This window comes from Aythya fuligula, chromosome 29 (assembly GCF_009819795.1).
Source record: "Aythya fuligula isolate bAytFul2 chromosome 29, bAytFul2.pri, whole genome shotgun sequence".
NCBI lineage: Eukaryota > Metazoa > Chordata > Aves > Anseriformes > Anatidae > Aythya > Aythya fuligula.
Genome location: NC_045587.1, coordinates 267,551 through 282,198, shown reverse-complemented (window position 1 = coordinate 282,198; position 14,648 = coordinate 267,551). Strand labels below are relative to the sequence as shown.

At 47.0% G+C, this 14,648-nt stretch overlaps 1 protein-coding gene across 1 annotated transcript; it reads right to left on the bottom strand.

Moving 5' to 3' along the window:
- Positions 1-2,790: 2,790 nt before the first annotated feature.
- AQP2 (aquaporin 2) lies at positions 2,791-6,121 on the bottom strand. Its single transcript, XM_032204854.1, has 4 exons — positions 5,756-6,121; positions 4,292-4,456; positions 3,459-3,539; positions 2,791-3,006 (listed from the first exon to the last, which is right to left on the bottom strand). The coding sequence occupies exons 1-4, from the start codon at positions 6,119-6,121 to the stop codon at positions 2,791-2,793; spliced, it is 828 nt and encodes a 275-aa protein (XP_032060745.1).
- Between the last annotated feature and the right edge of the window lie 8,527 nt (positions 6,122-14,648).

Below are 14,648 nucleotides of genomic sequence, written 5' to 3'. Positions count from 1 at the left end.
AAAAAGTTACAGATAGTTTACACTGATTAGGATTTAAAGAGACTTGTGGTGGTACCATCATCTGCACTTGGAGCTAAAGACTCTTGCATTGAGTGGTCTCTTAAGAAATGTCTGATTTGATCATGTTCCTGAAAAATTGATTTGAAAATTGAAGCAGAGCCTCTGGTCTTGTATCCAGACCCATCAACAGAGCTTTGTGAAACAGGGCTCGCTGCAAGCCTTGAAGCTGTAGGAATTAGCTGGGGATTAGCTTCCCCAAAGCTCCCCATGGAGCGCCGCCTATTCCCAACCTTCTGCAAACGTCTGTGGTCCTTTCCTGGACTACACCCGAACACGATTTCCCCTCTTGCAGTCTTGGATGGATTTAGCCTCCACGGCACCTCCTTCAGGAAATCATGCTCGGGATATATTTCTACATATATAAATAGATCCATAAAATTAATGATGTGTCTGCCTCCTAGGTAGGTCATGCCATTGAGAGGTTGGTGCTGGATGGGAGCTGGGTGCTCACATGGTCTTGAAGATTTGGATCCAAAGGATTTGTACAAGGTCAGTCCAAGAAATTCACATCAAAAAAATCTGTTCAGGTCTCTGAGCTTTGAAGCTGGGCTTTTTTTTTTTTTTTTTTTTTTTCTTTTTTTTTCTTTTTTCTTCTGTCTTACATTTTGCTGTGAGAGCCAAGTGGCTGGACTTGCAACGTGTTTTTAAGATACTGATGGGTTTGGCATCATCCAAGCCAGGCTGATTTTCTTTCCATTTTCTCCTAGGTAAGACGCCAAATTCCCCGCTTGCAGCCGTGTGATGGAAGGTTTGAGGTCTGCACTCTGGGGACAGGCTGTCTCAGTGTTCTTTGGAGCAGAGGTTTGCATGGTCTCAGGTTGCCCTCTGAATTCTTCACCTCTACATAAAGTGAAAAATCAGTTGGCAGGTTTTGCAATCCTCCTGTACAGGAGGACAACAGGACACAGGTAGCAACTTGGGCCAAGACACTTCGTACAGTGCTTTACATTTTGACTTCACAATCGTACTATTTATCACAGCTCCATGATGAAGCCAATAAAGGTTAATTTATGGTGCAATAAGTATTGTGGATACACATTGTGGACAGTCATGAATTGATGGATGGGCATGGCTGGGTGGTTTTCAATCCTGGGCCAAGGCATTCCTGTTGAGGTCTATTATATATACGTGTTATCGATTCAGTGAGGTTTGCAGTTGGTCTGTGGCAGCTCTGATCTCCGGGTGGCTGATCCTGCTCTCTAATTTGACTTGCACCAGTGTAGATCTGGAACGACTGGCTTGGTTTCCTGACGGTGCAAGTTTTGGAAGTGTCACTGAAGTCAATGACAGCACTGTGGAGAGGGTAAATTCACGTAGCTGGTTGACTCGAGAGGACTTACACTGCTTCAGCCATCTGAAAATCTGGTTTAGGGAGATTGCTTTGTGTTCGTGCTGGTGTGCTGAGGCCAGAATCTGGCCAGGCCAGAAATTGGAGCATCTGGAGGATGATAAAGGAGGGATGATCTTTGTATTGTGGGTCCATACTTTAAAGCCAAGGTGTTTTTTTTGTTTTTAAACTGTAATCTGAGGGGTCTTGTTTGTTTGTTTTTGTTTATTTGTTTATTTTACTGTCATTTTTGCAAATCAATAAGTTGCTGGCTTGAAGATGGGCTGTATGTATATGACCATATATATACATAGTATATGACCATATACGTTATATGACTGTATATATATATGATCATAAAGGTGTCATCGTTTGATTCACATGTATTAATTCAGTGAATAGAAGTGAATTTAAAGAACTTTATTTGAAAGAGTACAGTAATTTATTAGACATTAATACTCATTGTAGGGCTCTTTGCAGTTTATATGAGTCTTAAACTTTGTCATGGTAGATAATAAATACAATGTTTAGATCCGAAGGAGAAGAAGCATGTAATTAACTTGAACATTGTAAAAAAGATATAAATTGAATCAGCAGCATGATGTTGTCTTTAGCAGCTTGTAGGCAAGATAAATTCTGGATAATTTTCTTTGGGTTTTCTTGACATATATATATATATATTTTCCTTTGAAAAGAAACAAAAATATGGACTAATTTTAAAAGTGAATATTTGGTAATTTAAATACAATTTTACACTCTGTTTGAACGGTAACATGATTTTAATTCACATTGCTCAGTCTAGGAACAGATTAAAAATTGATTTTCAAAAATATTTTTGAAATAGTATTCAAGTGCTCCTTTCTCATTGAAGGACCAACGTGGAGGACCAGAATCAATATTTTTGCTGTGGCAGACAGTGGGTTAAACCAGTGCTGAACCAATGCTGCACTTCTACAGCAGCCTTTTTGGCTTCTTTTTTTTTTTTTTTTTGACTTCTACAGCAGTGAGGCATCGGGTGGCAACCTCCACACCCAGGAGGTGCCTGTAATAACAACTCTCCGCAGCACCTCCGAGCTCTTCGTGAAGGGCAGCGAGCTCCGCTGAACACCACCTCCTGCAGGGGGACATGGAAGGAGCCAGCCAGAAGGAGCACACCCTGGTGTGCTTATTCCTGTTGCTACACTGGTTGTGTTGGTTTAATGGTGCTTTCCCCCGGGGTTAGAAAACCACCAGGCAGAGAGAGAGCTGGGTGATGGGAGGTCTCCCCAGGAGATGGGTTTTCCCCCCCCAGCAAAAAGAAAAGGGAGAGAGGGGAGAGGTGAAACGCCCAGCTGAGTGGGTGCTGTCTCCAAAATGGATGTCAGATTTTTCTCCAGCTCCTCTCTTGGCCTGGGGGGGTTCGGCTACACCTTCTCTGACATCCCCCTTGGCAGGGTCTGCGGTGAGTGCAGCTCCACCGACTGCCGCCGGCGGACCTCGCGCTCTGCCCAGTCCTCCTCTGGCTCCAAACCCTTGAAGATGGCAAGTCTCTCCGAGAAGGTTTTGGACTGTGGGAAGAGGATGTAATTATAGACGATGGAAGCTGCTGCTGCCCCGATCAGAGGGCCCACCCAGAAGACCTGGTGAAAAGAGAAATAGAAGAATTGGGTGAGCAAATGTCTTCCTACACCACTGATCTAAACCACTACAGATCCAGCTTTGAGTGTGCTCTTTGCAGATGGAAATTCCTGGGAGCATCCCTGAAAGAACTGGTAGAAAAGGCATGCCCAGATCCATCTGCAACCAGGAAAGGTTTCCAGGATGTCAAGAAGAGCTCCACTCTCTACTGGTTTTACTTCTTGTGCTAAGTCATGGTCAACAAACCACACACCCTTTTTGCTGTCGCAACTCACCCTGCTTAGATAAGCTAATTAAGCATCCAACAGCCCCACCTCTTTCTCCAAATTTCTATGTCTCCCCTTCAGCTGGTGCTGAAGTGCCACAAATATGGCCGGCTTTTTGGTTCTCTGGGAATATTGGTAATGCGGGGGGGCCGTTCTCACCAAACCAACGCAGAGACCCAACTTCTTACCCAGTGGTCACTGAAGTCTCCAACTATCACAGCAGGGGCGAAAGATCTGGCTGGATTCATGGAGCAGCCGGTGTAACGGATCTGCCGAGAAACACCAAGCTTATTGTTAGCTTTAAGCTCTTTTACCGCATTATTTTAAAATATCCCAGTGTGTTATTAGCGTGATTCATCCACCAAGTTGATGCTTCACATCCCAGCCTGCCCTGTTCCAGGAAAAGTGATGCTACCAGCTTCCAGCGCCTGAGTCAACACGTGTGAGTTGTATTTGTGCACCTTCTGCGCGAGCATATGTGTCCCGTGCATGGTGCAGCTCAGCTGTGGCTGGGCAACGTGCCCTGCAGTGTGACAGGGACTGTGAGGACAAGTTCCTGCTGTTTCTATTCCTGGAGCAAATTGCTACTTCTTGCCACTGCGGATTGCAGGAAGAATATCCCATAGGCACATGGGCTTGCAGATCAGTAAGGATCTGCTTTAATCCATGTGTTGAGAAGCTGGGTGTGTTGGGGGCTGATGTTCCCAGCAAAAGTCCTCTGGGAGGGATTTCCCTGGCTGCTCACCCTGCATATTTCCCTGTCCATGTTTATCATGGTCTTGAGAGTCTCAGTTGCTACTACATTCCCTTCAGGATAGAAGACCCCATGGAGCTCCTGAAGGGACGTGAGGAGCAGCAGAGCCCGGCAGGTTATGCTTTTTTCACATCCAATAATGTAAAATCACGGTCACAGCATCAGTTACAAATCCACTGACAACCACAGGACATGCAGCCAAGCAAGCTTTGGGCACAAAGGCAAAGACAACCCTCAAAATGTTGTGTTTTGACCCATTCTACCCACCCCAAGGAGATGTCCAACAGTGACGGAAAGGCCAATGGACAGGGCGGGGGATCCCAGGTTGTCCTCCCGGCGCTCATCAGTGGAAGCAAAGATGCACAGGACCAGCTGGAAGGTGAGGAAGAGCTCAACGGTCACTGCCTGCCCCGTCGTTGTCTCGTTATGCAGCTGGAAGGGGAGGAGAAACATCTCAGGGATAGGCAAGTTTGGTGACTGGGTTGGAAATTTGGAGGGGGAACCAACAGGGACATAGGAAACAGGTGAAATTTTTGGCATCAATATGAAGAGGAGGAAAATTTTCCTAAGGAGAAGTAGCTCAATGGTAACACTTGATTGACATGGCAGGAAATGTTTTTGTGGCATCTTTTCTGGCATTATTTTTCCACTCTTCCTTTGACCTGAGGATTTCTTTTTCTTTTCCTCATGCTTAAAATACAAGATGCCTTTTAGAAAATTGTATGAATTACTTTTCAGAAATGTCAAAAAGAAAAGTTTTGTCACACAAAAAAATCCCTTTTTCCTTCCCACTCTTTTTTGACTGAAAGAATTTGTCAGATTTGGTCTGAAGCTGTGCCTAGTTGCACACCCTCTTCTCCATCTCTGCTTTCTGGCACTTTATTATTCCTTGAAGGTTTTTAATCCAGATCTGGATGGAATTGGCAGTGCTGCTGGGCAGATACATGGTTTGCAGCCCCCTCTCGCTGTCTCTTCCCTTAGCCCATACTGGCACTTCTCTTGGCACTTCTCTGCCCTTTCTTTTCCTGTGTCACCCCTGCTTTGGACACCACGCATCCTCCCAAATGCTGATCCCAAGAGTGCTTTGCTTGGTGACGCTCTGAAAGCAGCAATTGTCCTCCTGGCCGACATCCAGAGCTGGATCTCTCTCTGATATTCCTTTTTTTTTTTTTTTTTTTTTTTTAAGGATAATTTGTGCAGGCAGCTACAAGATGAACAGCCCACAGGGGAAAAAATTAAAATCCTATTCCTCTTTCAGGTGACTTAAGCTCTAAAACAGCAGAGCTGGATGTTTTGAAAGTCTCTCTTAAAACTCTTACTTGCTTTGTTGGGTTTATTAAACCTAAGCTATTATCAATCTAAATATTCTTGTTCAGACTAATCCCCAATCCCTTTTCAACCCTCTTAATCTCTTTGGCAGTGAAGCTGGGTCTGCCTCTCTGCTGCTAGCTGACTGCTGCGAGAAAAGGGATTTCCGTGTGCTGTCTCCTGAACACGCTGCCTTCCTCCTCCTCACCGCCTGCCTTGGTTTTGGGCGATGCTGCTCCTGGCACGGGCGTTTCTGCAGGAGATATGTCTGCCCCCATGCCAGCTGATGCTGGCTTCCCATCCAACAGTCACTAAATGTCCTTGCTGGTCACAAAGCCTTTCTTTTCATCCCTCAGCCGTCCCTGACCTCCTGCCCAAACTTTTCTGCTCCTTTCCAAGCCTGTCCGCAGCCTGTGCTCTTACCTTGTTGATGGCTAAGCCTTCCTGGGAGTCTGCTGGTGTGATCTCGTGTAGGATGGCAGCCCCCACGACAGCCCCCAGGAGCTGGGCCACCACGTAGAAGACTGCACGGAGGAAGGAGACATGGGAGCCGATGAGGCAAGCCACCGTCACCGCTGGGTTGATGTGGGCTCCGCTGATGTGCCCCAAGGCTTGGACCAGTGTGCTGATGGCCAAGCCAAAAGCCAGCGCGATTTGGAGGATGCTCGGGGAGGAAGCTGAGGGCCAGTTCAGAGCAGAGCCCAGACCAAAGAGGATGAAGACCAAGGTCGCCAAAAATTCTGCAAGGACAGCCCGGGTGAAGGCTACGGATCGGAGTTCCCACATCATGGAGAGGCCGTTGCTGGAGGCTGCAAGGACTGATCCTGCCTGCGGTGTCCTCAGGCAATCGCCACTGTCACTTCTGTGTCCAGAGAGGATGGCGGGGGGACAAGACGTTTATATATGGATGCAGGATGCCGAAGGGTCACCTGCTGAAGGAGGTGGGATCGTGGGCATAGGAAACCTGACGCTTTTCTTCACTTGTGTTCCAGCTGAGGGAACTTCAGACTCTGCCCCCTCTATTAAAGCTGGGGAATGCAGCGTTCGCCATCCTCGGGAAGTCATAAATCAGCCTCGAGCAATGCCATGAAGTGCTGCTCCCTCTTCCCCCCCCCCCCCCCAGTCCTATCACCTGCAGCACAGGGGGCAGAGAAGGCAAGGAAGGAGGCTGTAGAGAGAGAGGTGGAGCTGAGCTGGGAGCCCAGGATCATCCACCCCAGCCTTGGTGGAAATCTCATTCCAGTGCTGGCCATCTCACAGGCTGCTGTTGTCTCCTTCCTATCCTCTTTTCAGTTTCCATTACTATGTTTGTTTATGGCCAATGGCTAATTTTTGGTGCTTTTAACTCAGGTCTGGTTGTTCCTGATTACCCATCTGTAAACTTTGTGCGATACACCTCATGGTCTCGACCGATGCATGGGTGAACAGCCCCAACCACCCCATCACGCCTGGCTCTGTCAATGGCACAAAGCCTGCTGCGAGTGCCCACAGCGTGGAGAGGGTCGACTTGTGCCAAAAAGGCAAATGCAGGCAATGATTAAACAACCAGGCAAAACTGGATTCATAAGAAGCCCTCAGAGGCACCAAGCTCCAAGTGGCTTACTACAACTCAGAGAACCACAATTTTATAGCCCAGGCACAGCTTTCCTAACCAGAAAAATGGGAACCAGCCCCAAGAAATGACTGTCAGGAAAGAAATTCTAGTGTGAAAAAAAATGACACGCACAGCTGGAGTACCGGCTGTGCTCTAATTATGGGGATTGGGCCAACTCAGCTCTTAGAAATGTCTTTTTACTTCCTGGCATTAATCTCCAAAAGAGGAATTTTTCTTCTCTGGAGCATGGTCCCTTCCCATCAAACCAGTTACCCAACAATTCCATTTTACTTCTATTGCTTAGGACCCATTTGTCCACTGGTGATAACCGTAAGGCATTCTGCTCCTGATGTCATGGGGGTTGTTGGCAAAAATAGCCTTTTCTTTTCCTTTTTTCCCCTCTTGCTAGCAGACTCCATAGTCATTCTGAAGTGCAGAAAGCTGGGAGGAGTGTTCCCCCAGGGTAGAGCTGGAGATAAAAGGACTGTTTCATCTCATATTTGGCTCTGAAAAACGCTTCCGCTGTACGACAAACTAAATATTTTTCCCCTCCAGAGGAACTGTGCAAGTGCCACCGAACTGATGTGAAAGATTGATGTAAAATATTCCGTATTGTTCAAATTGCATGTGAAGGCCTGCTTTTTTTCTCCACGGAAGGTGGGCACGAATACTTGTCCTCTCTTAAAAATAAGAAATAAAAAAAGACACTTAGGGGGACATTGCTCTTAAGAATTGAGAAATTGTGGGGAGAACAAGTCCAGTCAGTGGGTGAGTCTGGAGGCTGGAAGACCTGGATTCAACTTTTTCCTCTGAAAATCCTTCTCTGCAACTTCCTAAGTGACTTCAGCATGTCGTGGCATTGCTCTAGGCTCCGGTTTTCCAGCAATGAAGCAGCTCTCATAAAACGGGTTGTGGGGCTAAATACGTTTGGGTTGCTGGTAAGCCACAGAAACATGGTCACATCCAGGCTGTAGGCTCGTGCTCCTCCCTGCGTGGGACAGGTCTGCAAGCTTTGCATTGCTCAGGGACTGATTGCAGGTGCAGGCTGTTACCAGCATAGGGAATGACAGATAACTAATGTGGACAATTAACCAGAGCTGATACCCTCTTTGATTAATAGTTGTTCATGGTGAGCTAGGTGTGATGTATCAGTGCTTAATGAAGCCTAATTAAAAGGAAAGAGAAGCAAGCAGGATTAGCTCTGAGCACCTTAGAAACCTGATGCAGCCTCATGGTCCTTACTTTTAGCTGGTGATGTGAGCGTTTGTTGCAGCTTTTGTTTACCTGCTGTTTTGGGATGCTTGTTCTATGGACGGGGGCTTTCAGTCACACACCGTGATGAGGGAGCTGACCTTGCATCATGAGCTGTCTGCACAGGCTGCATGGGAGCTTTGCTGTCGTGGGCTTTGCTGTAGGGTCGAACAACCTTTCTCTGCAAGATGCTGCTTTCCAGAAAGAATAATAGCATGTTTCAGCTTTCCTCCAGGGACCTCTAGCACTGAAGGGACTGTAATCCTTCTGGTTTTGCAATGAGGGAGCCTGCGGCACGATGCCAGGCTTTGCTGCTGCCAGGCAGTGAGTTGGGCAGAGCCAAGGCTTTCTGCCTGGCTGTGCAGTATCGCAGCCGTGCTCCTGCCCTGTGCCTGTGAAGCAGAGAACATGGGAGATGGAAGAACAAGGAGAGCTTGATATGGGTCTGCTGAAGCTCTGCAGGTATCTAGGAAGGGTTTCTGGAGCTTCTGGTGTTGGTGTGTGGAGCAAAGCCATGTTACCATAAAGTGTGCTGCAGCTTTGGGAGCAGCGAAGAGCTCTGCAGGTCTGTAGTGAAGCCAGGTGAGATGGGAACGTGTGTTATTCTGCCATTTAATCCACAGCCCATGGCGTGTAATAGCACTATCAGCCCTCCCCTGGGACCAAACGTGAATGTTCATTAAGAACATGTTGGCGTCTGTGGAGGGGTGATAATGCTCTGCTTCCTCCCGATGGCAGAAAATGGCTTGGTAACATGTTTTTGAAGAATATTTTGCAAGCAAGGGAGCTGTGCTTGCACAACAACGTACTTGAGTGACTTAGATGGCTCAGATATCTCTGCTTCCCTGGCTTTCAGGAAAGTATAAACATCTTTAAGGTATCTCCATTCCATCTAAAATACCTCCAAGCCACAGTGAATAAAAGATTTATTACATAAATAATTGTGTGAGTTTTCCTGCTCGGATGTGATCTGTTGCAGGAGGTACATGTGCTGCCCAGCCCTTGCTTGAAGCTCCTTTTTTTGTTCTTTTCTACAGGTGGAAAGTGACTGCAGACAACTCCCCCTCCTCTCCAACGAATGAACCCCCACCCGTGCTTCACGTGGTAGGAAATGTCCTGCTTATTAGACATTGGAGAATCCACAGCCAGACCACATCCTGAGGAAACTTTCTAGAAACCCAGGTATGATGAGTTCTGCTGGTGGTGGAAATAGATGTTTTCTTTCCAAGAATTGAGGTATAAGACTGAATATGCAACCTTTAATTGCTCACTAGGAGAAGCCAAAGGAGGAAACATTTTTTGATCCAAAAGAACCAGGGGAGCCTTACCTCTTCCCCACTCTTGGCTGGAAATCAGGCAGAGCAGAAGATAAAGTCTGCATTCCCCAAAGAGAGGTGACCATCAGGAAAAGTTATATTCTCCCGCTGTCATATTGCCTCAAAAGGACCTTCACCCAGAGGAGCAAAATGGAGGAAAATCAACACCTTTTCCGGTATTTTATGCCAAATCCTAAATCCCTATTCATGCAAAACTTCTGCTGGCTCTCGCAGTGTTTATTGTTCTTGTTTTAATTGAAGCAGAGGGATTAATGCAGCCCTGATTTCCTTCGCTGACTTCAATGAATTGAGCTTGAGTGTGGGCCAGGAACTGGGCCTGGTGTTAGGAAAAGGCTTCATTTTATTTTCTATATATTCGAGGCCCATCTGAAGGCCTTGCAAGTTCAGTCCTGAATGCTTGCCCAGGGCCTTAGTCCAGGTAGATGGTGAGACTCTGGTGCTGGTGGAGCTGGGTATGGATCACCTCAGGATCAGTGCACTCCTCTGATGCCCTTATAAAACCCTGACATCCGTGAAGGCCATGAAGCCTTCCATCCCAGCATGATCTGATCTCTGTATGCCACCTAGGCAGGGATTTAATTTTTTCCTCGTGTGATCTGCAGGGAAAAATCATTTTCATTTCACTAACAACATGTTAATGAGATCTATAACATACAGAAGTGGGGAGAGGGAGAAACCATTGTTTCTGACTGCTTACCTGTGCTGCAGGACATTTTGGCTGCTATCTCCTGATCTCTGCTGGCAGGGAAGCGGGAGTGTGTCTGGCAGCACAACCTCTGAGAAGAGGCTGTTATCTCAGCATCTTTCCTGCGGGACTGCTCGGCTGGTGTGTCGCCAGGTGAGTGAACAGCACACAGATGTAAACTGGTCACTGTAAAATCCCTCTAACAACCCGATGGGATTGATGGGGAAGGAAAAGAGTGCTTGGCTTGTGAAAACAGCATCTGTCATCTGAGAACCAAGGTCAGTGCCGTGATCCTCGTTGTACAGCCAGGTAAAGGGAGTAGTGAATGGGATCTGGGGTGTCAGATCCTTGAAGCATATAAACTGGAGAGGAGCATTGGCAGCTCCTCCAGGACATAGCTGGAGAAGTCCAGCATGTGGAAAGCATTGCTCTCCTCCCGGGTGGGACTGAGCTGTCTGGGGAGCTCAGCGTTTCTTTTGTTGGTCCGATGGAGCTTGTAAATTTGCTGCAGTGCAAATCCAGGAGGAGTCGGGTCTTGCTGGGGGAATCATTGTCATACACCAGCAACTGTGGAAAGCCCATGCAAAGAACACACACCAAGACTGCAAATATTCTAATATAGGTCGCTGCAGAGCGCAGGAGCCCTGGTCATGGACGAGGACAGCCTGGTATAAGACTGTGCAAATACAGAAGCAATCAACAGTGCCCATCTGAGATGCAGCAAAGCCATCAAAACTTCCCTTTTTCTACATCTCGTCTCCCTGCTAATTGCTTGGGTCCTGGGTGTCAGGCTGCTGCATCACCACGATGGCATGGATTGTTTGTTGTGTGGGCTCGTAAGAATTTAAATAAATAATTAAATCCTGTGCACACCCCTGGATTGTGTTATATAAAGTACCTTCATGATATTTTAAAGAAGAAACTGCACAGTGGCATGAAGGTGTCACTCCACACATCACCCAAACCTGTTCTCTTCCCCCACTCCCAGCAAGGGCATACTTGTGCAATTGCTTTCGTTTAAAAGCATTTAATGCACATGATGGTGGTAAGAACATGTTCTTCTGGGAGTGATGAGTGAAATGCACTCCTGAACAGCTGAACGATTTAATCCCAGGGAGTGCCTCATCTTTATGTTTATCTATTTGGTTGGTTGGTGTATGTGCGCGTGTTGTTGTTACTCTCTGACGTGGTTTCTGGGTATCACAGATTTTGTTTCCGTTTATTTTTTAACCTCACCACTGTTCCCCATAATTCAATGAAATCACACACCAGCTCTGGAGGCGTTTAAAAAAAAAAAAAAAATAGGGCAAGGTTTCTCCAAGCACCCAGATCCTGGCACTGTCTTAGCCCCTTGGCATGGGCAAACAATTGCAGGCAACTGAGCAGCTTGATCGGATAATGGCCCCCAGATGACATGCAGCTACTGCCCACCACTGCGTTTTGAGGCTGCTCTAACTGAAATGCCCTTTCGAGGTGTGGAGTCCAGCTCTCCCAAGCAACCCCAATGCAGTTTTTGTTGTCTTAACCCCATGTCCTGAAAGGGAAGGAGTGGTCAGCTTGAAAGGAAGAGAATGGAAATTTGGTCTCCCTCTGCGGTTAATATAAGTACCTCAGACTGTTCCAAGACTCCCACCTTCAAGGGTGGTGAATATAAAACCTCACCCAATACCTTTGGGAGTGTGAGAGGGGATCACCCTGGTACTGCTGAGCTTAAAAGCCAAGGGATAATTGTCCCCACTCATTTGCCACTTAATTCACCCATCTGGCCTGTGAATAAGCCAAATGGAGAGTGGCGACTGACAGTCGATTATCTTGGGATTATTCTGGGAGCAGAATCTTTGGGAAGAAAACAGGATTCCTGTATGGCAGGCAAACAAGGAAAGAAATATTGGCAATTGCAAAACATAAACCCATTTTTGTGGGATGCCCATCAAAGTAGTAATGACCCCACATCCCTCCTGAACAGCTGAGTCAATTCATTGACCTGCTTGGCTTTAGCAAAAACGGAAGAAAAGCCTGATGAAGACAAATGGAGCTCATTAATAGAGTGGCTGCACATAAAATGAGGATGCTCTGGGGTTAAGGATCTTTTCACAGAAGTGGGCAGTGACCAGAGAGCTCTGTAGTCACCTTATTTCCACCTGTGCTCAGTGCCCTTCTTGCTGGACTCCTCACCAGGGCTTAATTTAACACATTTCACCCAGCAGGTGGGATGCCTGTGTTCAGGAATGACAGCTCAGCTAGCAGGGATTTCCTTCCAGGCAATGGAAAACTGATGGAAGAAAGTGGATGATGGAGAGCTTTTTTTTTTTTTTTTTTTTTTTTAAATAATATTATTATTATTAGCTGTGTCACCAGTGTTGGATATCAAAGCCTGGGCTAGAGAGTACTGGTGGGGGAGAACATCCCACCCCAGATGGCTTTGTCTTGTTCAGCTCCTGAAATTGTGTTGTAAGGGGAAGATTTTGCTACTCTTTGAGAACAGCTTGGGAAAGGAGAAGGGCTATTACAGCTGAAGGAGTGGGGGCAAGCAGGAAGGTATGAGCTAGCCAAGGGGAGCTGGCTATTAAGAGCAAATTTCTGCCTCTTGTGGAGGTGAAGCTTGGGGATGCCCACCCTGTGCCTGGGATGCTGGCAGGATGGGTGACAACAGTAGGGAAAACCCCTCAGGCACAAGTGGATTTTTTTCTTTTATCCTTTCAAAGCACTTTTCATGCATGCCTGTTAGTCTCCCATCCTGGGACTGGACCTGGTGGCAGGATTTCACATTAATAATCTGTGGATAATTCAGTAGCCTTGAAAGCCTGGAGTAAATTCCTGTTTTTCTATGTCTTTTTGAAGTTTATGGCAGAGCATTCATTGCCAGTGGGGCATATTCCCTCTTGGGAGTGGGGAAAACTCATTTGCAGTTGTGTATGTTGTTGCAGCAGACCCCTTAATTATCTCATCAGGCTTTCTTTACCTTGTTTTTGATGTGATTGAGTGTTCAGCAAAGTTGTTTTAATCCCTGTGAAATCCCCTGTGGATTTGACAGGGTGTGGCCTTGACAGATGTACTTTTATTGTTGTTATGGAGTATTAAGGGTGCATGTGTGCAGACAAATAGCCACCTTGCGTGGCCTAATGCTGAGGACACCGGATGGCTGCAGTGATGCTGTGCTTGAGCACTTGTGGCTCTCGCCTGTATTTTCCCCCCTAATATGTCTATGAGATTGGGAAAGGAAGGTGACCTAGAGAAAATGACCCTGGTAGGACTCTGGTATGTTTAAGAGCTTCCAGCATCAGCAGGAAAGCAAGGAACGAAGCTTGGATCAGCTTTTCTGATGGAGAAGGATGCTGAAGGACTTTGATTTTGTTGTTCTCAGCTGGGCAGTTGCTTCTGCATTCTCCATGGCAGAGATGAGATGGTTCAAGCCTTGCAGCTCATGGCTCTCCCAGCTTATTTTCCTGGCTGGGAAAAGGGATGCTGGTTTCCCAGAGCCCCGTGAAAGCAGTCCCTGTTGGTGCTGGATTTTATCTGGGGCTGGACAGTGAGGGAAGACCAAGATACCCTGGGAGCTCGGGAATGGGAATGGCCCTGGTAGACAACAGGGTGCCGGGGGGGAGCTTGGCTTTCCTTCCCTGCTGCTTTTAATTTAGAGGGAGGCTGTTGTGGTAGGCAGTGGCATCTGTTTTTCTTTGCTGAGGGTTTTTCCTCTTCCAGACACAGTATTTTTGCTCTTTGAAGCATCTTCAGCCTGGGCTGGAGCGTGTGGGGTCCTGCGTTATCCCACCAAGGAATCTGGTTTGTCTGGGGGCTGCGGCCAGAGTGAATCCCTCTGGGGTTTGTAGGAAAATGTGTGTCTCCTTTCTCCCCGTGATGCCATGCGTCACGTGGAATTTCTGCTCCCAAGCCCTTGACCCCTTGGCTCATCCCGAGCTGGATGGTGACCGATGGCAGTGGCACCGTGAGCTGAGCATCGTGCTGCTTCCCTGTGCTCGGCTGCATCAGCAAGAACCTGACCTGCTGGCTTGAGTTTCTCTCCCTCGCTTCAGACCTGCCCAGTTTTATGCCTCTGCTCAGCCTCGAGGAGAATGAAAGCCCTTGAGGAGCTTGTGGTTAACAGGCACCTAATTGATTCTGAATAATCCTGACAAGTTTTTGCAGCCCTTGTGGTAATCGGCTCTCTTTCTGATTGAATAGCTTGGGCTAGGTCTGTATGGATGCCAGCTGTACATTGCTTGACTGCATTCTTTCATTTCCAGCTCATGCTTTTATTTTAACCCTTCCACTGCCCCTTTCTTTGCACAGCCTGTAAATTATGATTGATATATATATATATTATTTTTGAACCTCCTTGTAGGCAGCCTATTCTTCATCTTCTCTAGGAGTGCTTTTTAGGGAGCCTGAAATATGTCTGTGTGTGTGGCAGGGTACACGGGTAACCCCATTTTTGTGCCTGCTTTATAG

Excerpts from the sequence above, each read along its gene's own strand:
- AQP2 (XM_032204854.1), bottom strand. The coding sequence starts at position 6,121 with ATGATGTGGGAACTCCGATCCGTAGCCTTCACCCGGGCTGTCCTTGCA. Across the intron at positions 4,457-5,755 it reads AAGGCTTAGCCATCAACAAG|CTGCATAACGAGACAACGAC; the intron begins GTAAGAGCACAG and ends CTCCCCTTCCAG. Across the intron at positions 3,007-3,458 it reads GAGACTTCAGTGACCACTGG|GTCTTCTGGGTGGGCCCTCT; the intron begins GTAAGAAGTTGG and ends TCTTTTCACCAG.